Consider the following 25,126-nt stretch of genomic DNA (forward strand, 5'->3'; position numbering starts at 1 on the left):
TCTCTGTAGAGCTGATTCCATCGTATTTCCAGTTACAAAACGCTCAAAAGTACGACTTTAATACTGATAACTAGCATAGCTTTGGTTTCAGCCAAGGAATGGGAGGAATCAAACACTCCTCAATTGTATTTGTTTAGCTTCAGTCTAAGAACCGCTACAACATTATCCGTTCAAGACACCTTCACATAATTAAGATACTCCATTTCAATTTACAGGTTTACAACAATCAACTCTAAAAGAACATAGACCAATACAAGGGGCAATGTCAAACCAGATTAATGGCCATACACTACGACTGGGATGTAGTGGCACAAACTTCCAGCTACTAGCAAACCCAATAAATGGTGCAAAGACCAAATAAGTCCATAGGTTAATAGCAAAGAAAATGATTTTCATGCAAAGAAAAAGTGTCTATTTAGTATATCTTGATGTACTTCACACCTGAAAATTTCGAATCTTGCTTAACCAATCTTTTTATAGACTCGATGGTATGTAAGATACAGCGACCAATTTATAGTACAAAATGTACAAAGCAAGAACAGAGAACATCATTTCCTATTGGAATAGACGTAGACAAATGATTTTTTTCCTAGCTAATTTAAATCACTTCGCTCTAACATTATTTAATTATATCAAAAATCATTCTTGATATAGAGCTACATGATTCACAAGAGATAGTAGCTTCAAATAATCTGGGATACATAAAGAGGTTGCATCATATGCTGCTATGATGACCCATACTGTAAAGTAGCAAAAGAAGTTCTTTTTCCATTGAAATGCTAAAATTCTGGATAAAAAATAGGGTACACATTACTTCATTGTGGATCAAACCAGAAACTGAACTATAAAATTTCCCTGGAATAAACCGGTTAATCAGTCCATCTATTAGCCAAACTCAGTACTGCTTTGTATACATAGAAATAGAACATGGAAAAATTGAAGTACAATAAAGCATCTTCATAAAAACTATATGTGCGCACGGCTGCAAAAGAAACTCAATTAAATATTACAACAAAAACAATTAACTACAGCATTTGTATGAACGCTTACTCCTCACTAAACCACCAACTACAGGATTTATATGTTGATTCATCAACTATATGCAACAAGTTAACATACAACACCAAGTTGGAAACAACCTTAGCCAACTGTCTTCCAGCCATGGTAACGTTTTAAGCATTGCAAGTTATACTGAATTTTCATCAGTATTCAAGTGGCAGACATACATGCAATACTCATCGGACTCTTTACCATCACCAAATATTCTTACTGGATGTAGCGCAGTTGACTTCATTTGGAGACGAGTAGTGTGTCAGGTTTCCGCTGCTTGCTGGGTGTGTTTGGCTTTGAACTTGGCCTAGAGCTCGACGCAGTGCTTCCATCAGTGCCAGCAGCCACAATTGCCCCAGAAGCAACAGCAGCAGCTTCTTTTGCAGCCTTTCGTGCACTCATGTCAAGCTCAACCAAGCTTCTGGATGCTAAGATTGCTTGTGGCACAAGGTCATGGCATGCACGGGCATAGACAACCCTGACAGCACCTGCAGCTGCATCCCGCACCTCGACTGGATTCAGTGGTGCAAGCAAGCAATGCCCAAGAACCCTCATCACTGGCTGGAGAAGCTCCCAGGGTAGCGGCATCCTCGCCTCTTTATCATAATCCTCACGGCAATTCCGCCCACTGCTGTCTCCATTGATACGCATCCTTGCCAATTCCTCCACAAGTTCCTTCCCATTCTCAGCCTCGGACGACATTGGCGACACGGACCCTAAAGAGTCACCCTCCTCTTCTTCCAATTCCTTCTCATCGAGCTCAAACCGGCATTTGCAGTACTGCCCCGCCCACGCCGCAGCAGCATTGCAGGCATCCACCTTGGAAGCAGCCGGCATCTGTGAAATCTTGGAGTAGTAAGCCTCAAATGCAACTCCAATAATCCCCGCTCGCTTGGTTGACTTCACAGCCGCCTGTGGCTCCAGTGGCGGCGAGAGCACCCCCACCACGGGAGTCGCCTGCGGAGGAGGGATCAGTGGCGGCTGATGCCGGCGAGGAGACTTCGAACTGGGGGTGGACGCCGGCGTGTGGTACAGGGAGGGGACGGAGAGGACAGGGACCTGGACGAGCACGGGCTTCCCCTGACGATTCTTGGCCTCGGAGGAGTAGACGGCGAGGAGCACCGCCTCGAAGCCGGAGAGCGAGGAGGGGAGCTGGGGCGGGAGGCGGCGGAGGTAGAGCGCCGCGAGCAGGGGCAGGAACGCGAGCGCGGCGAGGCGGAGGTCGGCGTCGGCGGAGAGGAGCGTGTCGTAGAGCCAGTGGCAGGCGGGGTCGCCGGCGCCCCCGCCGGCCCGGAGCGCGTCTGAGAGCGCCGCGTAGGCGTCCGGGGAGCGGAGGAGCGCGCGGGCCGGGCGGTCGGAGTCCGCCAGCGCCGCGACGTCGTGGGAAGCGGGCGGGGGCAGGATGGAGGAGAGCGCGAGGATGCGGGACCGCGCCTGCGAGACCGACTCCCACCAGGACGGGGTCGGGTCGGAGGCCGATGCGGAAGCGGAGGGGGAGGGGGACGGCGAGGCGGCGCCTGCACCGGCGGAGGATGGGGACGGAGGCATGGCGGCGGAGGAGCCGAGATGAGATCTCTCCTCGGCTGGGGAATGATGGACTTGCCAGTTCGTTGGAGACAGGTAGGTGGTAAGTAGTGGGCCTAATGGGTCGTGCAACGATATTAGTGAGCCTAATGGGTTGTATATCGGCCCAGATATTGCCAAGAATAGCCCACGTTTGAAAAGGCCGGCACGCGTTTGCTATTGGCCCAAAGTGAGTGTCCAAACTCACTCAAAAGTACCACGCGCGTTTCATGACAATAATGTCAATACTGAGAAGATCACGGAATGGCACACGCATAATCTCAAACCTCAAGAATTCCGGCGAGAAAAGTTGTTCATCTAAGTTCTGCTATGCTGTATTTATCTTTTTTCATGTTGGTCGTAAGCATTAATGGGAAACTTTCAAGAAATTTGATGATCTCCTTACCTCTGCTGGAATGGCACACACCCTTACACATTAATAACACTGCTTAAAGACCGCAATCGGCACTCAAAGAACAGATGGCGAATCGTCTTATCTTTATGACAAAAATAACATTGTTTATTGCCTAGCCAGTTACGCTTAGCTAGATTATCTTTTTTAAGATAACTCCTCATAGAGATAAAAAAAATTAATGGGACTTTTTAGTATTGAGAAGCTTTTCTTGCCATTAGGAACTTCATTGTGGATTATAACCATTGTGGGAGGTCGCAAGCATATCATAAGATGGTAGGTACAGTCCGTCACACAAAGGCAAGCCTTTTCGTTTGACCGAGTCATCAATTGAGAGAAAAATCAGCGCAAGAGGTTAGTTCATAATTTTGATTCAATATTCTTAACTCCGCACCAAACAAGCTGCAGTTACTGTCTTTTCAATTGGCACGACCTGTAAGGCCAGATCTGTATGGGCTCCCATTTGCAGGCTCGTTGACTTGCAACAGTGCCGGCTCCTCTCACCCTCCATCCATGGTCCGTCCCAACAGAGCAACGAGCTCAAGACCCAACAGTTTGATTCATACGGCGCGCCCCTCTTTCTGTCTCGATCTTGATCGTTTCCTCTCTCTCTCTCCCTCTCCTTCTCTTTGCTTGGTGTTGGTAGCAATAGCATCTGTTGCCCTCTTCCATGGGGATAGAGATTGGTGTGACAGTTGCTAATTATGATTGTAAGTACAAAAGATTCTTTATTTCCTTGGTAACACGTAATTCGATTCATAGCAAGGGACTGATGGCAGTAGTACTTTTTTTCCCCCCTTTGGTCTTTGATCCGCCTTTTTTACAAGAGAAGAAGACTGAAACTCCGTGAAAAGAATAATGAAGTTTTTTTTTCTGACGGCACAATCGATCAACTGTGTCAAGCAAGATGACTGCGCGCATGGTGCGGATGATCTTAGTTGTGATCAAAATGGCATGTCGAAGATGATACTTGGTTTGTCTTTGTTAATATAAGTTACAGCAGACATTCTTAGGCAGCGTCCTATGTCCAAAGAGGAGGTGCTAATGCACATGCAGTTGTGCCACTGACGTGCGGGCCCAGCACTCCCCGGCCCAACTGCAACTGCACCGGATCCCTGTTCCTGTAATGCATGGATGATGCGACATAGGGATATTACGGAGATTGATCTCATTAGCACGGCGCGAGGGGAAGATGTGAACTATCTAAGATCGAGTGACGTTGCTCTAGCAGAGGAAGCATCAACCACAGGCATGTAATTCTCGTTCTATCCCAAGTTGCACTTGTTCCTTGGAACCAACTATAAACTCTGCTTACCAGAACAGAGTACCCCAGTTCTCTCCTCCTCCACTCAAAGGTGCCCTCCTTCTTGGCGTAGCTGCTTTCGATTTTGTATAATATAACATAATGGATAGATCAATAATGAATCATATTCACGTCTGCTCATTAATTTGTCAACTCCAAGCTTTTAGGTTTGTTATTGTGTGCCAGAATGGGTATCCTACCTATAGTATCCAGCCTGTCCGTTCAGTTATCATTTTGATACATACAACAACTTATTTGGTGGGTGCAGATTAATCCAACAACTCGTAAAATGCTCAATTTAGTATAATAACTTGATAGGTGGATACAAATTGGTCCAACAACCTGTAAAATGCTCCATTTATGGTAATAACTTGGTAAATTGGTGCACCTATAATCCAAACTCAACAACGAAAATGCATTCAACAAAGTAGAGATGCTCCATTCAAAATGCATTCGCTCAGTATGAGGCTAGAGATGAAGCATTAATAGCTCACAAAAGTGAAGCTAATCTTACCAATAAACTTATTAATTCACAAAATATTATTCGGTTATCACTAGAAACCAAAGAATCAGAGTCAAATGAGCTAGGGTGGAGTTCTCTACAATCACATATATCACTACGAACACTGATTTTAGTTGGGCCAGTAAAAGATCAAACCAGGTGATTCATTGTTTGTCTTTTTCATGTTTGCGGGTCCTACATCTAGAAGATGGAAACTTTGATGCATTTCGTGAATCTTTGGTCCAACTCAAACATTTGAGATATTTGTCCATAAGAGGCACTGAAGCATCTAGACTGCCAGAAAACATTGCCAATATGAAATTCTTGCAGTTTGAAAACATTGTCAGGAATAAATAATATACCCAGGAGTTTCTGCGGCCTAACTAATTTGAGTCTTCAACTATGTGGCCTGGAGGATGTATCTTGTTCCTCATTTTCCATAAAGACCAGGCTTGGTGAAAAGTTGCACCTTAGGTATCTGTCCTTAATTTGCACCACAAGAAATGGAGACACTCACAGGTTGGTTAAAGAGGAAGAGCAGCAACAAATGGAGAAGGTGTTTGATGAGCTCTGCCCTCCACCTTGCCTAGAAAAACTTAGAATCAAGAGGGAGCTGTTTTACGGTACACAATACTAAGCTATACTAGTATTCAAAAATGACTAGTATACAAGCATCCGACGGTCAAGATTAATTGTATACTACTGAAACCTTTACATGTGGTATGGGTAGTATACGTGAGTAGTATAGGTAGTATAAGGGTATCATGGTAAAAGAATACAAATGACATCACTAAAATTTTATTTTTGACACTAGCATAAAGTTTAAAAGGCCATTCCGTTTGAAATATATCTTTTTACATGTAATAATTACTAAATCATCCATAATCATGAACATTTAGATCTTATATATACATATAAGTAGTAGTATTGTGTATCGTAAAAGAGCTCATCAGAGGTTACTTTGGTCAACGACTTCCAAGGTGGATGATGTCGACAGCGATTGCGCCCCTTGGAAGCTTGAGGATTCTAACGATGGAAGACTTGCCCTGTTGCATAGAGCTACCAGGCGGCTTGTGCTCCTGATTGGAGCTATCACAGATCAAAAGCGCCCCAGCCATCAAGCGTGTTGGCGCAGAGTTCTTACTACCACACCATCATGAAAACCCAAGCTCTGTGCAGAGCTTAGGTAGTGATTTGGAAATTCAACTGTCTACATGCTCTGGCCTCGAGAAGATCAGTAATCTGCCAAAATTGCAGAACCTCGGAATCTCCAGGTGCCCAAGGTTGAAGGCACTGGAGGGTTTGCCTGCACTTGAGAGGCTCGAACTGGAGGACTACGACATGGAAACACTCCCCGGATACTTGCAGGACGTAAACCCAAGTCATTTGCAAATAGTCTGCAACGTCTCGCTGCTGACGTCCATAGCCAAAGGGAAATCTAGCTAGCCCTGAGTGGGCCAAGTTCGGCCACGTCAAGCAGTTCAAGGGATATGCAGATGATAACCACAACTTAACAGCATTCAAAGGAAGTGGTACGTGAAGTACACAATAGATCCTTTCAGCTTCAAGACAAACATCAGCATCTCTGCCGATGCCTTATTAGGTAAATTGAAACAACTGCTGCTTATGTTGCATAACTTAATTTCTTGCTCTTCTCCGATATCTTGTCACTTGGCTGCGTGCCGTTTCAGAGGATTAAATGGAGGATGTGATATTGGACGAAGTTCCAAGGGACGAAATGGAAGAATAATGTGTGTATGTGGACGAACTGAGGGAGTAATCAAGTATGCTGCTCTGACACTGTTATTACTACATACAGTGTAAGTCACTAGTTATTCTATCCATCCAGGGGCATCCTCTCTAGCAGATCCGGTTGTATATATCATGCATATGGACACAGAAGGAACCATGGAGAGTTGCCATTGCCTTGACTGAAGAATCCGCAATGGTTATCATAAGGAGCTCAGATGTTCGGCATTGCAAAATAAAAGAAGATTAGAATGTAGAGATCTGATGGGAATGTGTTCTTTCTTTTCTGCGAATTGCATCTGTGTTACTGTTAATGCAGTTTGTCACTGAGAAAAGGGAGGTGTTATAAGATGTGTGATTTGAGACAGAACAAATGTTATTATAAATCTTCTTTCACCTTGCTGATTATGGTGAACTGATGTAGCATGTCTTTTCTCTCTAACATTACTTAATTCAACAGACAATCAAATTTAGGCAGTATACAATTACAAGAGCCACCATGGTGATGCCTAAAAAACTCTGGGTTAAGTGAAGACACGGTACATTGCATCAGAGGCTGACACAGCACGCATTCCTTGTCAAGTATAATTGTTTTTTGGATGCAGCGTGTAAAAGACAAAAGCACAATGTATAGTAGCGCTTGCTGCATTTGTCTTTTACATGGTGATTGAAAGCATGGGGACGCCACACAGCAAGTGAACCAAACACGCTTGGTTAATTCTTAATTCTGATTCCGCGTGTTAATTCTTACTTAATTCCGCACCAAACACGGCGTTACTGTCTTTTCAATTGGCACTTACCGTAGTATGGCCAGAGCTCTGCAAGGGCTCCGACTTGCAGGATCGTTGACTTGCAGAAGCGCGTTAAACAGCCAGGCTTTGCAAACTTGCGAGAGGATAGGAAGAGCCCCGGACTCCTCTCGTCTTCCATCGGTCCTTCCCAGAGCCGCGAGCTCAAGACCCAAGTAGAGGCTGCTGCAATTGATCAGGTGCATATCAGTCTTGATCTTTTCCTCCCTCTCCTTTTCTTTGTTTGGGGTAACATATATGCCCCCCTCTTCCATGGGGATTGAGATTGGGTGAAAATTGCTAATTTTGATTACATCTACCAAATTGAAAGAAGTCGCTTGCAGCATCGCAGTAATCGCATTGTTCTTTCCTTGGTAAATATAATTCGATATTTAGCATATAATCAGTTCGTCTGTAGAGAGCATATATGCATGGCATGACAGTCATCTTTGGAGTTGGATCCTCCTTTTGTATGTACAAGACTGAAACTATGTGAGAAAATTAATGAATTTTTTCGACAACAATAATCAATCAATAGTGTCGAGATGACTGCCTGCGTGGTGCAGGTGATCTTAATTAGGTGTAAGAAAAATGGCATTTCGGAGATGATACTTACTTTACTTTTGTTACAGAAAAAAACCAAAGCTGACATTCATGGCGGTGGTCCTGGATGTCTTGGCGTCCTATGTCCAAAACATGTTGATAGAGATGGCCAAAGAAGAGGTGCACAAGCTGCTAGGGGTCTCTGGAGAGATTGATAAGATGTGCACCAAGCTCGGAGACCTCAAGAACTCCCTCGCAGATGCTGATAGGCGGAACATCACTGACAGTAGTGTGCAGGCATGGGTTAGAGAGCTTAAGGGTGCCATGTATGAGGCCACCGACATCCTTGACCTATGTCAACTCAAGTCCATGGAGAGACAACCAGGTATGGATACGGGATGCTTCAACCCCTTGCTCTTTTGCATGCGGAATCCTCTCCATGCCCATGACATCAGCAGCCGAATCAAGAACCTTAACAAGAGGCTAGATGGCATCAAGAACCGTGGCGCTGCCTTTGACTTCATCAACCTCGTATCATATGAGGACCGCAACCGAATGGTGGCCTCCTTTCATCCTTCTAAACGGGAGACATCGGGGGAGCTCGACGGTTCAGGTGTGGTCGGTGAAAAGATCGAGGAAGACACAAAGAGTCTAGTGCGAATGATGACACAAGGGACGGAAACTAGCTATGGAGATAAAAATATTTTGATTTTTGCTATTGTGGGAGTTGGTGGGATTGGTAAAACCACACTTGCCCAAAAGATTTTTAACAACAAAATCGTACAAGAAGAGTTCTCAAAGAAAATTTGGTTAAGTGTTAACCAAGAACTTAGTGCGATTGAGCTATTGCAGAGAGCCATAACTGAAGCCGGGGGCGATCACCAAGCAGCTAGTAATACAAAGGGTGCACTTGAGCGAACCCTTAAGGAAGCCTTGAATGGGCATAAGACTTTATTAGTGATGGACGATGTTTGGAACCATGAAGCATGGGAAGGTGTGCTCAAAACTCCCTTGATCAACACCCTTGCTCGTGGTAGCCGTGTTCTTGTCACCACAAGGGATATCAGAGTTGCCCGAGGGATGATGGCGGAGGAACCATACCACCATGTCAAAAAGTTAGAACCTGAAGTTGCCTGGTCCTTGCTCAAGAACCAGGTCCGTATCATTCTTAAATGTTTGAGCTATTATATCGCCACCATCAGTTTTTCTTTCTTTGATAGAAATGGGAACGCAGAAGACATCCAAAACAACCTGAGGTTGGAATAAAATTAAACCCTTTCATTACCACATTGAAGATAAATAAATCTAAAGTTGCAATAGGTGTACGGATACTTAACTAATTTGCTAGGCAAAAAAAAAGGCAACTGGTGAATGACTAAATGGTTAAACATTTTCATGCTTTCACAATGAGACAATGGTAAGAGCAAGAAAGAAGAGATTAATTAAGACATAGGCAATGACTGAAACCTGATGCTAAAATCTGTTTTTAGTTTGTTCCTTTTATAACTAAATACAGAATGATGTGAGACTGTGGTCAATGCTTTAGGACAGTGATCCCTAATAAAGATAAATGACATGCCAGGAATATTTTAACATTTGTCTTGGAACGAACTTCCATACTTCATTCAACTATTTGCATGTGTATGTACAAAATATATGATGATCGAAATCCTGCACTGCAGGAGACTAAGAAATTAAGGTCGGTCTGTATTTATTTAGGGACAGAGGAAACCAGAATCTGCCTTTCTTGATGTAGTACTTATTAGTAAATGAGATACATTGGTACTCACAATAGTATTGGCTTCAACTGCTTGCAGGTAGTTGGGAATGAAAACAATGAACCACAGATTGATATGCTAAAGGATATTGGAATGGGAATTATAGAAAAATGTGATGGTTTGCCACTTGCTGTCAAAGTAATGGGAGGCCTCCTACGCCAGAGAAGGGCAAGACGAGGCGATTGGGAAAATGTTCTAAATGATTCTATATGGTCAGTATCTCAAATGCCTGAAGAGCTAAACTATGCAATATACCTCAGCTACCAAGATTTGCATCCAAGTTTGAAGTCTTGCTTCCTACACTACTCCCTCCTCCCCAAGAGCACATGGTTCTATCTTGATGAAATTGTTGGCATGTGGATTAGTGAAGGATTTGTTCATGGAAACTGGCATGACTTAGAAGAATTAGGGAGACAATACTATGAAGAGCTAATACTGAGGAATCTTATAGAACTGGATAAAAAGTACATTGATCAACAAGTCTGTAACATGCATGACGTTGTTCGCTCATTTGCTCAATATGTGGCTAGAAATGAAGCACTAGTGGCTCACAGAATTGAAAGTGGTATTTTTGATAAACTTAATTCGCAAAAGTTTATTTGGTTATCAGTAGAAACCACAGGATCAGAATCAAATGATTTAGAATGGAGTTCTCTACAAGCACAGATATCAGTGAGAACAATGATATCAGTTGGGCATATAAAATTCAAGCCCAGTGATTTATTGCTATCTTTTTCACGTCTAAGGATCCTGCATATACAATCTGCAGAATTTGACACATTGGCTGAATCTTTCTTTAGATTTAAACACTTGAGGTACTTGTCCATAAAACATACCAACATATCTAGACTACCAGAAAGCATTGGGAAGATGAAATTATTGCAGCACATTAGCCTTTTCGGTTGTAAATGCCTGGTGACACTTCCTGGTAGCATCGGAAAACTACAACAGTTGAGGCTTCTTAACCTTAGTGCCACAAGTATAACCCATATACCTAGAGGTTTGGGTGTTCTAACTAATCTGAGGAAATTGTATGGGTTTCCAGCCCAGATGGATGGTGACTGGTGCAGTTTGGAAGAATTGGGACCTCTCTCCCAGCTTATTGATCTTCATATAAGGGGTCTGGAGAATGTACCTTCTTCCTCATTTGCTTCAAAGGCCAAGCTTAGTGAAAAAGTGCGCCTAAGCTATCTACGCTTAAGTTGCACTAGTGGACATGGCCATGATGATGGGTTGGTAAAAGATAAAGAAAGAATCTTTGAGGAACAGCAGAGAGTAATCGAGGAGGTGTTTGATGAGCTATGCCCTCCATCTTGCCTAGTGAACCTTGCAATTTTAAGGTACTTTGGTCGGAGGCTCCCAGCATGGATGACGTCAACAGCAGTTGTGCCCTTTGGGAATTTGAGGATTCTAACAATGATAGACTTGCCTTGTTGCACGGAGCTCCCAGATGGCCTGTGTAAGCTCCCATGCTTGGAATTCCTACAGATTGACCGAGCCCCATCAGTCAAACACGTTGGGCCAAAATTCCTAAAGCCATACCATCCAGAGAACTTAGGTTCTGTTGTTGAGTTTGAGGTGTTGGAAAGCCCTGAGCTGGAGAGAATCTGTAACCTCCCAAAATTGCAGAGGCTTTGCATCTCCATGTGCCCAAAGATTAAGGAATTGGACGGTCTGTCTGCATTAGAGATGCTTAAGCTAGAGGATTATGACATGAATACTCTCCCCGGATACTTGCAGGACATAAATCTAAGGCATTTGCAGATATATTGTGACATATCACTGCTCACATCCATAGCCAATGGGAAATCTAGCCCTGAGTGGGATAAATTCCAACACATCCAGCAAGTCAATGCATATGCAGATGATGGCAAAGACATCGTTCCAAGAAAATGGTATGTGTCGTACACAAAAGATCCTTTCAGCTTTGAGACAAACTATAACAGTCCTACCTTCGTTTCAGGTGAGTTAGCACAAAAAACTGCATTCCCTGCACCCTGAGGTATTTTGTGCTGTTCCATTTCACTTCACTGTATGTGCTGTTTCAGGGCATGGAGAGGAGGAGCAGGGAAGTGCGTTGCGAAGAGCAAGGAAGCCCCTGCCGCCCACCCGCTGCCTTCGTCGCTTCCCCAGTGGACCAGAAAAGTGAAACTTGGATCCACCCGGATAGAGTTATCTAGCTAATTTTAGCTCTAACTGATTCAAACACAGGTCCAGCTAATTCCCAGCTAATAACTATCCAGATAGCTGCCTCCACCCAACTAATCCTAGGAAACCATCAGCTCTAGGCCTTAGCTGATTACCAAGAATCGAGTCACCTTTTATGCCCACTGATGGTACATAAGAAGACCCACCTCAATATCTGATTTGTTACTTTGTTAGCTCTATCTGATTGTACAATAACAAGAGCCACCTCAATGTTAGTTTAAACAAGTCTTGATCATATTTGTTGGTTTGTATTTTTATAACTATTCTATCAATCCTGCAGTTCATGGGCTTGCAATTTTGAACATATAGCATGAGCAGTAGATGTAGTGAATTTTTTACTTTATGTGGGAAAGTTCTTTTTTCCCAAGTTAAAGTATAGTTTCTATCATTTTTAATAGCGTAAATATATCCTCTCCAATATAGACAATATTTCTGTAATTGCTTTGTAGTAGATATGTTGTAGAAATAACCGCACAGACTTAAAAATAAGGGGTCGGTTGGAGTTCGTAGAGAAATAGGAACCTGATAAGAGGCTTCATATTTGGAGTTCATGTTTGGAGTTTTGGACAAATAGGAGCTAAAAAGTAAGTGTTTCGTTGGAGATGCTCTAAGGCCACACAAACTCTAGGGCTCAGTGCTATAAACAACCTTCTTTGGATTAGTTACAAATTATAAAAAGTTGGCTTGTAGCTTTGAATTGTTTGAAAGTTAGATTGTAAAAGCCAGGTTTATTTGATTAGGAGGTGCTGGATTGCTACTTTTGGATGCCAGTAGTCTATAATAAATTCAGTGGGGGATGTAGGGTGAGTGAATATGGCAATGGTGGATAATTTTAAGTAAATTTCCATGGGCAGTTTGGTCTTTTTTTTGCGCAATCTAGACTAGATGTTTTTAAAATTATTAGATCCAAATGCCAAAATGTTTGAATTAGTTAGAGCTTTCAAAGCCATAATCCACCACCTTTAGTTGATCCAAATGGGGCCTAAATCTTTAACTCCTGGTCACTACTCTGGCCGTTGCCCGCCGACACCTTCTCACATTGCGTCGGCTTATGGAATTCGAGATTGCAATAGAAATTCAGTTTTTATGCAATAGAACTGAAGTCAGATGATCAGAAAAAGATTTTTCATTGCCAATCTTTATGTGTAGTTGAATCTGTCCTACTCAACGCGCACGCAAAATGTTGGGACTTTCAGTCTGATCGATCATGTGGCTGGTCCGAGCGGTCGCATGCGCACCCAGGCGGCGCTGCTGGGCACGCCGGCGTGCACGACGAACCACAGGTAGTACCCCGGCGGCGCCACCCCGGGCGTGGGCGGCGCGGCGACCTCGGCCTCGTACACCCCAACGTCCAGCTGCGCCACCCTCCCCACGGCGAGCTCCACCACCCGCTGGTTCATCCCGAACGAGTGCGTCGCGAACGCCGGCGCCACCGCGGCCACCCTCACCTCCCCCGCCGCCGCCTCCGCGCCGCCGGCAACGTGCCCGGGAACCTCGAACCGCACGGCCGACGCCTCGCCGTACCCGACCTCCGCCGGCGCCGCCATCACCCTCGGCCGCGCGCCGTCGAGCCGCGCGTCCATGTACGGCGGCAGGAACGCCTCCAGGCTGAGCTCGGTCGGGTACGTCACGTTCGTGAACACGTACCCAACGTGCGGGTTGCTGCCGCCGACGAGCACCCGGCCATACGTGTCCAGCGCCGCCGACGAGTGGTACATCCTTGGCGTCGCCGACGGCGCCAGCGCCTCGAACCGCGCGCCCAGCTGCGCGTCCGGCCTGTACAGCACCGGCCGCGTCACGGGCTCCCTCCCGAGCTCCCACCCGGCGGTCCCCGCCGCCGCGCCGTTCACGATCAGCACGTCGCCGGTGGGGAGCAGCACCATGTCCCCCATCACCCTCGCCATCGGCATCTCCTCGACCGCCCACGCCGGGTCCATGTCCGTCGGCGCGATGCGGGCGCAGGTCCGGTCGGCGGGCACGAACGTGCCGTTGCGGAGCGCGAGCCGGTACGCGCCGCGCGGCGCGCCGCCGCAGACGAGGACCTCGGCGTGCGCCGGCGCGTCGGGGCGGAGCGGGAGGAGGACGGAGGACCCCGACGACGGGTAGTTCCTGGGAACGCCGCCGGGGACGGCGGGGAGGTGGCGGAGCGGCGCGCGGTTGTAGGGGTCGAAGACGACGGCGCGGTCGTTGGCGAAAACGAACACCGTGCCGTCGGGGAGGAGGTGGAGGAACGGGTACAGGTTGTCCTCGGCGTCGAGCTCCGTGGTCTCGTCGAGGAACGGGAAGAACGTGAGCGCCGCCGCCGGGGCCGCGGCGTCGTGCGGGAAGAACTCGAAGTTGAACTGCCTCCGGCCGCCGAGGACGAGCACGCGGCCGTCGGGGAGGATCATGTCGGTGGCGTACCACCGGCGCGCGGCGAGGGCGGACGGGAGCTCGACCCAACCCGTCGCCGGGGAGAAGAGCCGCGCGACGCGGTCGCCGTTGGAGAAGCCGCCGGTCTGGAGGAGGGTGCCGTTGGGGAGGAGCGCCCCCGACGAGCACCACGGGTTGGTGGCGAGCGGGTACGGGTGGAGCACGTTGGAGCGGAGGTCGAGGAGCACCGAGTGCGCCGTGCAGTCGGCGGGGCCGTCGGCGGCGGCGGCGCACGGCGCGAGCGCGGGGAGGGAGATGTTGGAGGGGCCCGTGTCGGTGCGGTCGAACATGAGGACGAAGTCGCCCGGGAGGAGCTGCATGTGCATCGCCGACACGCCGATGCTCGCGTGCAGGAGCTGCCACTCGCCGGGGAACGAGGCTGCTGCTGGCGTGGGCTCCTGCGGCGGCAACGGGACGTCGTCGGCCCCGGCATTGGCGATGATCAGGGAGAGGAGGATGTGGGGAAGGAAGGGTCTTGGCTTTGGCATTGCTGCTTAGCGCTCATGCATGAAATCTTTAAGGTTTTCCATGCATCCTTGTGACCTGATAAGCTAGCTTGGTTTGTGCTCTGATGTGTTGGGTGGAGGTTTGGTACAGGGAAGGTTGGGGGAAGAATACACATTTGATGCTTGGAACTCCAAATCAGGTGCAGCTGGTAAGTACAATTCTCCTTAACTAATCCCTCAATGTGCATGCAGATTTTGACAACAAGTTTCTGTAGGTTATTTAGAACAATGAACTAACGGAATTAATGGTAGTCTTTATAACTAATCTGAAAAAAAAAGAATAGTATTGGTTTGGAGTTAGCAAAGGCTCATGGCAAGCATGACGAGTACTTCCGGTTGCTGTCACGCCCTTACGATGAACAGGAGTTTAGAGCCTCAAGAGTAGATGTACAGGTGGGTAGCATTTGGACAGTTGGAAAACTGATAATATAGATCAATACAACATCGAGATATTACCTCTTTTGGTTCAAAACATGCTTCTTCTGATTAAAAATATATGTCGCTTTAGAATTTCAATCGGCCAAACTTTTAATTTTTAAAATGTTAACCATAATAAATATATATAAAAATGATAAAATTTGACAGGATAAGATAGATGTTACTAGATTTGTCATGGCCATACGTGCCTGTGGGCTGCCGTCAAACCGACAGGAATTGGAGCCTCGATTCATGTCGGTTTTCGCTCTGCGACAGGAATTATCCACGATTCCTGAGAACCGACAGGGATCCTGCCGTTTCTGGTAGTGTGGAAAGTACTTTCAAACAAAAAATTATATGTGTTGTTTGAATTGTCATGTTGATGTCCTAAATGACATGTATTTAAATCAGAGGAAGATAGTCGTTAAGACATGAAGATGATCAATTTCCACCAAGTGTATTTACTTGAATAGGAGTGGCCAAGGTGCAACTTGTTATTTTAAGGTCATTGGAGGGACCTTAGTATAATCACAATGGGTGATTTTTTTTCCTTACAAAACATGGTACATGTACAAACTCATCCTTACAAATGCACGCGCACACACGTCCTCACCCTGTAGTGTGAAAAAAAACGGACGTACTAGCACCCGGACGTTCGATAAATTTTTTTTTATCGGATACTCCGTCGCAACATTGAACAATAACTAACGAAACATCAAAAATCAACACTTACAACACGAGGATTGCAACACCTTTATGTGCATGAAACATCTCGAACCTCTTCGTGCAGCATTCAAAACAGACACATTGCAACAATAAAAAAAGCATCTCTTACAGCATTGCAACAACGAAAGAATAAGAGACCGAAAGAAAAAAAAACAACTATATGCAACATCATGAACAAGTTGGTGCAACACCCGATTGCTGGCAAGTTGGATTGTTGCAAAATAGATGAAACATCAAAAGCTAATGTTGCAACATCCCAAAATAACTACTGCAACACCAGGAGGTACTTATTGCAACATGGAGCCGTCAGTAGGCGCAAGCTTCTGCTGCTCCGATTCACTATGACGTCGAGCATCACGCAGAGGAGACGGAGCCCGCTCAGATCCACGACGACCAGCCTGCCCGTTGTCGCCGAAGGAGAGGAGACGATGCCGGATCTGGGGAGGCGCCGCCAACCGGGGTAGGGGAGGGTCAGGGGCTTGCTTGGATCTTGCCGGGGTCGGGGAGAGGGCCACTGGATCTGCGGGCGTTGGGCGCTCCCGGGGGTGAAGACGTCGGAGTGGGGGAGGGGCGCCGCCAGGGTGGGCGAGGAGGACGCCGGGGTGGGGGACAAGGCCGTCAGAGTGGGGGAGCGCGTCGCCGTCGGGGTGGACGAGGAGGACGCCGGGGGTGGGGGAGCGGGTGGGGGACGAGGCCGTCGGGATGGGGGAGCGCGCCACCGCTGGGGTGGACGAGGAGGAAACCGCAGTGGAAGGTTGAAGAAGAATGGGATGGGAAGAAAAAGAACTGTGGGAATGGATAGATAGGAATATAGCATTACCGAAAAAATATATCATGAAATGGAGAAACCAAGGTTAAGAAAGGCCTGGTTTGATTTACGCTGCTTATTTTTAGCACCCGTCACATCGATGTTTAGATACTAATTAGAAGTATTAAACGTAGACTATTTACAAAACCCACTACATAATCGGAGGCTAAACGGCGAGACGAATCTATTAAGCCTAATTAGTCCATAATTTGACAATGTGTTGCTACAGTAAATATTTACTAATGATGGATTAATTAGGCTTAATAGATTCATCTCGCCGTTTAGCCTCCACTTATGTAATGGATTTTGTAAATAGTCTACGTTTAATACTCCTAATTAGTATCTAAACATTACAAACGGAACCAAACAGCCCCAAAGAGTGGAAGAGGTTTCCATCGCAGGCAAAGGAGGAAAAGCGAAGCCTAGCAAAAAAAGTGGCCCAGATGGAGATGGCTCGTCCAAGGTGGGGGATCCCAAAATCCCGAGCAGAGGCCCAGCCAAAACTGACTCCAAAAGCGAGACACAAGACAAGACAAGAAGAAGGCCGTAGCGGGACAGCGACAGAAAAGAAAAGAAAAGGCCGCCAGCCCTCGGCGGCGCCGGCGTCTTTGGAACCTCCGCCCGCCGCACCCTCGCCTTATTTCCCTCTCCTGCCTCTCTCTGCCTCTCCGCCTGCTCCTGCCTGCCACCCTGCATTGCGCGCGCGCAGGTACGCTCCCTCCGACCCTGTTCATTTCCCCTGAATTTTGGGATCCATAGCTCGGGTTCGTTGGGTTGTATAGGACGGCATTGTACTTGTACTTTAAGTTCGCTGGAATTTCAGCTGTAGCGTCACACAAATGGTGTTTGGTGTAGCACTCGAATAACCCAGATCACAAAGCGCATGTATTTAACTACCTGCTCAGCCAAGATTTGATAGATTGGGGTCAACGGTGATTGAGCAAGTCTAGCGGAGTTCAGTACTTCACTCTGAAAGAAAATATCCCCCTTGCGAGTAGTACTTTGTTACCTACCCCTCCACTGGAGAAACTGAACTTTTGCTAGATCGGAGTTGCTGCTCTTAAGAACCGAAGTCTGTTGTTGGAATTCTATACTGTTTCAGGATTTGGTGACCTGCGTGTGTATTCAGCTAATCGGCATGCACAGTCAGTCTCCTAGAGTAGGTGTAGGCGAGAAAAATTGATAGTGTAAGTGTGTAACTGCAACCGTTGTTTAGCTTTCTGCCTTTTCCTTTCCTAATTAGTACAGTTAGGGGCGAGTACTTCCTTTCCTAATTAGTACAGTCAGGGGCCAGCACTTCTTGAGAACTTCACCTCCTGAAACTATCATTGCAGGTTTCAGACTCCCGAGACCTCTGCCTATCAGTTTCGAGTATTGACACTCGATAAGCTGGAAGCAACATAAGGCTATTCTTTTGAGAAATATGAATCCCTATTTCTTTGGTTTCATTCTCCCTTTTGTTGCGTCTCTGCTGCTCACCAAGAGGAAATCTGAGAAGAAGAGGGGAGTGCCGGTCGATGTGGGTGGAGAGCCTGGGTGCGCCGTCCGCAACCACAGATTTGAACGGCCCGTCGAATCGCACTGGGAAGGGGTTTCCACGCTTGCTGAGCTATTTGAGCAATCATGCGAGCAGTTCGCCTACATGCCCCTATATGGCACCAGGAAGCTCATTGCAAGGGAGTTGGAGGTGGCTCCTGACGGGAGGTCCTTTGAGAAGCTTCATTTGGGGAACTATGAGTGGAAAAGCTATGCTGATGCATTCAAGACTGTGTGCAACTTTGCTTCTGGCCTACTGAGAGTTGGGCATCTGAAGGATGAGCGTGTTGCTATTTTTGCTGATACTCGGGCTGAGTGGCAGATTGCGTTGCAGGTATCTTCTCTATCCCATCTACCAATGTTCTGTCGTTTTCCTCCTATAGAATGTGGAATGATCTCATTGGAAGGGAGTGATGTTGGCCTTCTTGAAGAATGAACAGTGATAATGATACATATATGAACATTTAACAAGTTATTTTAACCAGTTTCCGTCAGTGATATCACCACACGTAGAAATCTACTGTGCTGTTTGGCATATGGTTTTTATGTTAAATGAATTGTGCCACCACATTTTACTTATGTTATTTACATTGAGTTAATATTTAGGTCTACGAATCATGTGGTACATCATTAATCTTTTTTTCCCTCCTTGCAAGGCGTGCTTCAGACAAAACATTGCAGTTGTCACAATCTATTCCTCTTTGGGGGAGGGAGCGCTATGTCACTCACTAAATGAGGTTGGGTTACTTCATCCCATGTTTTCCATGTATAATAACTTTATAACTCCTTGTTTATAGCATGCTGAAACTCTTATAGAGTTATACATATTTCAACACAATTGATTATCATTTTTGTTAGCCACAGCATTCCCTCTTTTCATAGTCATCAAATACTGGCAGTCATTTCAAACATTATTCCTTAAGTATTTACGATGCCATATCTATTACATGCGGGACTGCTGTACTTTCAGCTAATCTTATTCCTGGTTTGACTCTTTAGACTGAGGTAACTACTGTTGTCTGCGGACGGAAGGAACTGAAAAAGCTGGTTGATATAAGTGGGCAACTTGACACTGTGAAACATGTCATCTACATTAATGAAGAAGGTGTATCAACTGAAGTATCCTTGGCTGAAAAATGCACTAGCTGGACCATTAAGTCATTTGAGGAGGTAGAGAGCTTAGGACTGGAAAGGCCTGTTGAAGCAAACTTGCCTCTTCCATCAGATACTGCAGTGATTATGTATACAAGTGGCAGCACAGGAATGCCTAAGGTATGTTCAAATCCTAGTATTTCAACATTTTTTTATTTTGATTCTGCAAAGGATATGAAATAAATTTCTCTCTTGCTAGTGCTCATTTTAGATCACTTCAGGATGTGTAAACTTATCAATGCTTGTTTTTTCTGTGATAATCTACTCCACAACTTCTTATTGAGGTTACATTCTTGTTTGTATATTTTTTCACAGGGAGTCATGATGAGCCACCGCAATGTCTTGGCTGTAGTTTCAGCTGTTATGACCATTGTGCCTTATCTTGGCAAGAAGGATGTGTATCTGGCATACCTTCCACTAGCACATATCCTTGAATTGGCAGCTGAGGTAAGCATTAACATGACATGTTGGTCTATTCCACACTGTTGTTTTTTATGCTAATTCACTCTGTGCAAATTGGATGTTTAGGCAATCATAACTGGTGTTGGGGCTTCAATAGGATATGGATCACCTTTGACCCTGACTGATACATCCAATAAAATAAAAAAGGGGACTCGAGGTGATGCTTCTGCACTGAAGCCAACACTAATGACTGCTGTACCTGCTATACTTGATCGTGTTCGTGACGGTGTACGAAAAAATGTAAATGCTCCTTACAGTTAGTTCATACATTGCTTTTTCGTCCACTTTCATGTTATCTCAACTGTTCTTTTTATACTGACATGAATTCAGGTAGATGCAAAGGGTGGGTTAGCAAAGAAATTATTTAATATCGCCTACAGCCGTCGTCTAGCTGCTGTTAATGGAAGCTGGTTGGGTGCATGGGGACTAGAGAAGCTCTTGTGGGATATGCTTGTCTTTCAGAAAGTTCGTGCAATCTTGGGAGGAAGGATTCGCTTTATCCTTGCAGGGGGGGCACCTTTGTCAGGGGACACTCAGAGATTTATCAATATATGTCTTGGGTGAGATCCAAGTGTTTCTTTTATTTTTGTCATTCTCAATTTGTGTTGTTAATTCCAACTGCATCTGTTGTCCACTTTTGGTTTCCAAACTTCAATTAAAAATTTTGAAGTCAATAGCTTGTTCATGAATTATATGATTGTTTCATCAATATTTACAGCATAAGATGCTATTGCAGGGCTCCAATATCGCAAGGATATGGTCTGACTGAAACTTGTGCTGGTGGGACATTTTCAGAGTATGATGAAACGTCCGTTGGCCGTGTTGGTCCTCCTCTGCCTTGTTCATACATTAAGGTGCATCAAATTGTTTTTTTTCTCTCCCAGTCATATGTTAATTTGGCTACTAAAGATCGTGATAGGCTCATGTGCCTGAATGTTTGAAGAGCAAAGCTAAAAACAGAAGCTATTAAAAAATAACCTATGTGCTAACAATTAATTGTTTTGCTTGCCTACTTGTTTTATGTCTTTCTCATTTCATTTTGAGTTTCATACTAGTCATTTTATTCTCCCTTTCCTTCAGATACCGTTTTTCCTTAACATAACGGCAATCATTTTCTCACATGATAGTTGATAGACTGGGCTGAAGGTGGATACTTAACAACTGATTCACCAATGCCTCGGGGTGAAATAGTTATTGGAGGTCCAAATGTAACTAAAGGCTACTTCAAAAATGAAGCAAAAACAAATGAAGTCTACAAGGTATGTTTCCAATAATACCCAGAAAAGAGTGTATTGTGGTTAAAACTTTTTGTTTAACACTATGCATCTTATGAAGGATGATGAAAGAGGCATGCGGTGGTTCTACTCTGGTGACATTGGGCGCTTGCACCCAGATGGCTGTATTGAAATCATCGACCGTAAGAAGGACATTGTCAAGCTTCAACACGGTGAATATGTATCTCTAGGAAAGGTTGGCAAGCTTCCCTTTTTCTGATCAAACAAGTCAGTGTCAGCTCTTGTTAACTAATGATACAATCACAGGTGGAGGCAGCTTTGAGTGTGTGCCCATATGTTGACCAGATCATGATCCATGCTGACCCCTTCCACAGCTACTGTGTCGCCCTTGTTGTAGCTGCACACAGTGAGCTGAAAGGCTGGGCCTCAAAACAAGGAATCACGTATCGTGATTTTGCAGATTTGTGCCAGAAGCAACAGATTGTCAAAGAAGTCCTCCAATCTTTGGCAAAGGTTTGAGTTCTCCTCACATCTCAGTTAATTTATTTGTTTGACTTCTCAATACTGCACGACTGATTTGATTAAAACTCGTTCATGGCCCCCCTCAACACAACTATTTGATCAATTTAACGCTTCAGTAATGATTGCATTTGATAGAAGATATAACAATACGTAATCACTTTGTTATCCCAATTTTTCTTTGAGAAATACAAAGGCAATATACTATACTCCCTCTGTTCCAAATTATAAATCATTCCAACTTTTTTGGAAAGGCAAAGCATCTCAAGTTTGACCAATTTTATACAATAAAGTACTAATATTTATGATACCAAATAAGTATCATTAGTTTCTTCATTAAATATATTTTCATAATATATCTATTCGGTGCCATAAATTTTTGTGATGCTCTATAATTTTGGTCAAACATAAAATGGTTTGACTCCAAGAAAGTTGGAATGACTCATAATTTGGAACGGAGGGAGTAGCTCATAGCTGTACTGGTGTACACTTCTTCAGGCTGCTAAACAAGCGCGACTGGAGAAGTTTGAGATCCCAGCCAAAATCAAGCTCATACCGGAGCCATGGACGCCAGAGTCAGGCCTCGTTACGGCTGCCCTCAAGCTCAAGAGGGAGATAATTAAGAAGGCATACGAGAAGGACCTTGCCCAGTTGTACAGCTAGTGGCGCTCCCACTAGCTTTTCTCAAGAATTTCGTGTTTGTTCCAGTTGTAATATGTTTTGAACAGCTGTTTTTGTGAAGAGAATAGCTGAGGTTGTAAGAAGTGAGATCGACGCAGGTGATTCAGTCGCCAATAATGTGCAGTGTATTCCCAGAAAGCCACTAACTTGTGGAATTAAGGATTCCTTTCACACCTAAGAGCAACCGTGTTCTTAGCAGGCTATCTGCACATTTTGGTTGAATCTTTGTTGAATATTCACTGCCATGATTCCCATAAATTTTACAATGTGGAATAAGAAAATTTTAACATTGATAGCAATGGGCAATTCTTGAGATTTCTTAGTATCATCATGTTCAATAATGCAGTAAATTTATGTTCAAGACTGCAGTAGACTTGAACAAGTTGAGAAATGGGTATGAATCTCTAACAGCACGAGGAATAATAATAACACCCAAAGAGATTATTGTACTTTAGACAAGCCATCAACTATCCAGCTCGCAGGCATCACAAACAAACCAACTGTCACACCAGACATGCTTGACATTGCAAACCCAGGGATGTAGTAAAGGGACGAAGAAATATATATCATTTATCACGTTATTATTTGGCTACAATTCCGTGTTCTTTATTCACCAAGGATAAAATTAAATCCACTCAGCCCAGGAGCATCCATCCAGCCTTAACCCAAAAAATAACCTCTGCTTGACACCACCAAAACAAACATGACTGGAAGTGCCACCTTCCTTCAGCTACAAATGTTTCATTGATACATGGTAACATGAATAAACTAGACAAGAACCTCGAGTTCAAGTTTCTCTCAAAATAGCATAATAAGCACAGCAGTAATTATAGAATGGTAGCAGCAAGCGCCTAATCCGCACGGGATTGGCCAGCACGGGATGAGAGGATGATGCCCACAATGAGACCGTAGAGAGCGAGCGCCTCTGCGAAAATGAGAATGAGGATCATGCCCACAAATAGCTTCGGCTGTTGTGCGTTTGCCCTGAAAACAGTGACATAGAAGAGAAGTTACACTTCAATTTCCAAATAAGCACATAAAACCTTCATTACAAGGAGAAACATCAGCTAACATCCAGTTGAAAACTACATTAGCTACCAAATGAACTGTATCAACCAAATAGGAATAATTGAATGAACTGGTTAAGACATTCTAAGTGAACTAATTTACCTATAACCTAAACACATAATAATTGTATAATAACTTGTCTAGAAATTATCCCAAAAAAATAAGTTATCAGTCTCATCCAGATTCACAAAAAAAGGAACTTGCACTGGTAGCAGGAATACTAGGTGTATAAACATGCACTGAAGCTTCATGTAAGTGTAGAACTCAGGTTGATCATACTTCAGTGAAGTACCATAATATGATAGTGGACTCGAAACTTTTGAACATATGTAACAATGATCCATGTACACCAGTTAAGAAACAGAGGAACCAGTAGCATATCTTCTTAACACTATTTTTTCAGTTAAAGAAACTGTTTTGAAAAGTAAGGTATCAAAACAAAACAGGAGCATGATGTAGAGTATATATGCATGGCATCATTACAATGACAGGAAATAATCAAAATCAGAAGAATATTCGTTAATTGTAAAAGTGGTATCAGCTGGGACATTTCATTTTTCAAATGTATGATGAACAAGAAGAAAACTTATGTGCGAATCCATCAATCAAAAGGACAAAAGACATTAGGCTAACAAAGAACAACTTCAATGCTAATAACTGCCTTTACATTATGGGGTCACATTATTGATACAGTTAACATTATAGCATCCGTTAGACACAATAATTACATTATGGACAGGATCTACGTGATACTCAATCGGCATTAATAGCAGACAGTAGCTCAATATATCAGGTTAAGAGAAATTGATCTATGATGGTTGCTACATACATAAAGGAAGTAGTGAGATCTTTTTACCTGACTCCAGCGTCACCAACGATGCCAATGGCCATGCCAGCGGCAAGCCCAGCGAGCCCACAAGCGAGCCCAGACGAGAGGTGCGCGTAGCCATCGAAGAGGTAGTATGGCTTGGCCTTGGGGTTGATCCCAGTACTGATGATGACGGCGATGATGAGGCCGTAGATACCGAGCACACCAGCCATGACCACGGGCACGATTGACTTCATCACGAGCTCCGGCCGCATCACACCCATGGACGCCACGCCGACGCCGCTCTTCGCCGTCCCGTAGGCCGCGCCCATGCCTGCGCCGGATCAAGCAAGCAGAACAACAGCGGCGTTAGCGACAACACGACCCGACCGAGAAAGCCCGTCTCTTTCTCGAATCCCGCAGCCGATCGGGCCGAATCTAGCGGAGCGACAGACGGATCCAGCGCCGGCGCGCCCGGGATCGAGCTGATCGGAGGCCGGAGCTCCGCCAGATCGAGCCCAACCATGGCGCCCCAACGATAGATCGGGCAATGAATGGCGAAAAATCTAAACTTTCCTAGGGAAAAATTGCAGCTTTGGGTACGGAATCGCTTGATCGCACGAATGGAAGAGGAGAAGGGTGGGGATGGGGGACGCACATGAGAAGACGAGGGCGGCGGCGGCGCCGAGGAAGCCGAAGAAGGGGGCCGTCTCATCGCCGCTGAACCCCGACGACATCTTGCTCTCTCCTCCCTGCGGTGGTGGGTTGGTTGCTCGGTCTCGGGGTGGCCGCGTCGCTGGGGTGGGTTGAGAAGGGAGGGCAGATGCGATCTCTCTCGAGCGGAGGCTGGTTTCTTTTTGTTGCGACGCTTTCCCCACCCCCGATCTGATCTGAAAATCT

At 45.2% G+C, this 25,126-nt stretch overlaps 5 protein-coding genes across 7 annotated transcripts; 2 read left to right on the forward strand and 3 right to left on the reverse strand.

The window, feature by feature from the left end:
• Positions 1-850: 850 nt before the first annotated feature.
• LOC117834195 (uncharacterized) lies at positions 851-2,650 on the reverse strand. Its single transcript, XM_034713823.2, has one exon. The coding sequence runs from the start codon at positions 2,596-2,598 to the stop codon at positions 1,291-1,293; it is 1,308 nt and encodes a 435-aa protein (XP_034569714.1). The 5' UTR covers positions 2,599-2,650; the 3' UTR covers positions 851-1,290.
• A 4,722-nt stretch (positions 2,651-7,372) lies between these two features.
• On the forward strand, positions 7,373-12,200 carry LOC117866605 (putative disease resistance protein RGA3). Of its 3 annotated transcripts, none has more exons than XM_034750859.1 (4): positions 7,373-7,567; positions 8,000-9,065; positions 9,728-11,583; positions 11,652-12,200. In XM_034750859.1, the coding sequence occupies exons 2-4, from the start codon at positions 8,022-8,024 to the stop codon at positions 11,653-11,655; spliced, it is 2,904 nt and encodes a 967-aa protein (XP_034606750.1). In that variant the 5' UTR covers positions 7,373-7,567; positions 8,000-8,021; the 3' UTR covers positions 11,656-12,200. The 3 variants fall into 3 exon arrangements, with proteins under 3 accessions (XP_034606750.1, XP_072151643.1, XP_034606748.1); XM_072295542.1 differs by having other exon boundaries at positions 11,737-12,200; XM_034750857.2 differs by having other exon boundaries at positions 7,374-7,567; positions 9,728-11,651; positions 11,737-12,200.
• A 901-nt stretch (positions 12,201-13,101) lies between these two features.
• Positions 13,102-15,000, reverse strand: LOC117866606 (aldehyde oxidase GLOX). Its single transcript, XM_034750860.2, has one exon. It carries the CDS (start codon positions 14,794-14,796, stop codon positions 13,102-13,104), a length of 1,695 nt encoding a protein of 564 aa, XP_034606751.1. The 5' UTR covers positions 14,797-15,000.
• Positions 15,001-17,300: 2,300 nt separating this feature from the next.
• LOC117833039 (long chain acyl-CoA synthetase 9, chloroplastic) lies at positions 17,301-22,528 on the forward strand. Its single transcript, XM_034712399.2, has 12 exons — positions 17,301-17,474; positions 18,100-18,635; positions 18,958-19,038; positions 19,301-19,573; positions 19,769-19,900; positions 19,982-20,155; positions 20,246-20,475; positions 20,652-20,769; positions 21,043-21,174; positions 21,251-21,385; positions 21,457-21,663; positions 22,168-22,528. The coding sequence occupies exons 2-12, from the start codon at positions 18,189-18,191 to the stop codon at positions 22,330-22,332; spliced, it is 2,094 nt and encodes a 697-aa protein (XP_034568290.1). The 5' UTR covers positions 17,301-17,474; positions 18,100-18,188; the 3' UTR covers positions 22,333-22,528.
• A 363-nt stretch (positions 22,529-22,891) lies between these two features.
• LOC117833040 (V-type proton ATPase 16 kDa proteolipid subunit) lies at positions 22,892-25,090 on the reverse strand. The gene is made up of 3 exons (XM_034712400.2): positions 24,885-25,090; positions 24,275-24,560; positions 22,892-23,334 (listed from the first exon to the last, which is right to left on the reverse strand). Exons 1-3 carry the CDS (start codon positions 24,961-24,963, stop codon positions 23,202-23,204), a joined length of 498 nt encoding a protein of 165 aa, XP_034568291.1. The 5' UTR covers positions 24,964-25,090; the 3' UTR covers positions 22,892-23,201.
• Between the last annotated feature and the right edge of the window lie 36 nt (positions 25,091-25,126).

The sequence above is a fragment of the Setaria viridis genome, chromosome 8 (genome assembly GCF_005286985.2).
Source record: "Setaria viridis chromosome 8, Setaria_viridis_v4.0, whole genome shotgun sequence".
Classification (NCBI taxonomy): Eukaryota; Viridiplantae; Streptophyta; class Magnoliopsida; order Poales; family Poaceae; genus Setaria; species Setaria viridis.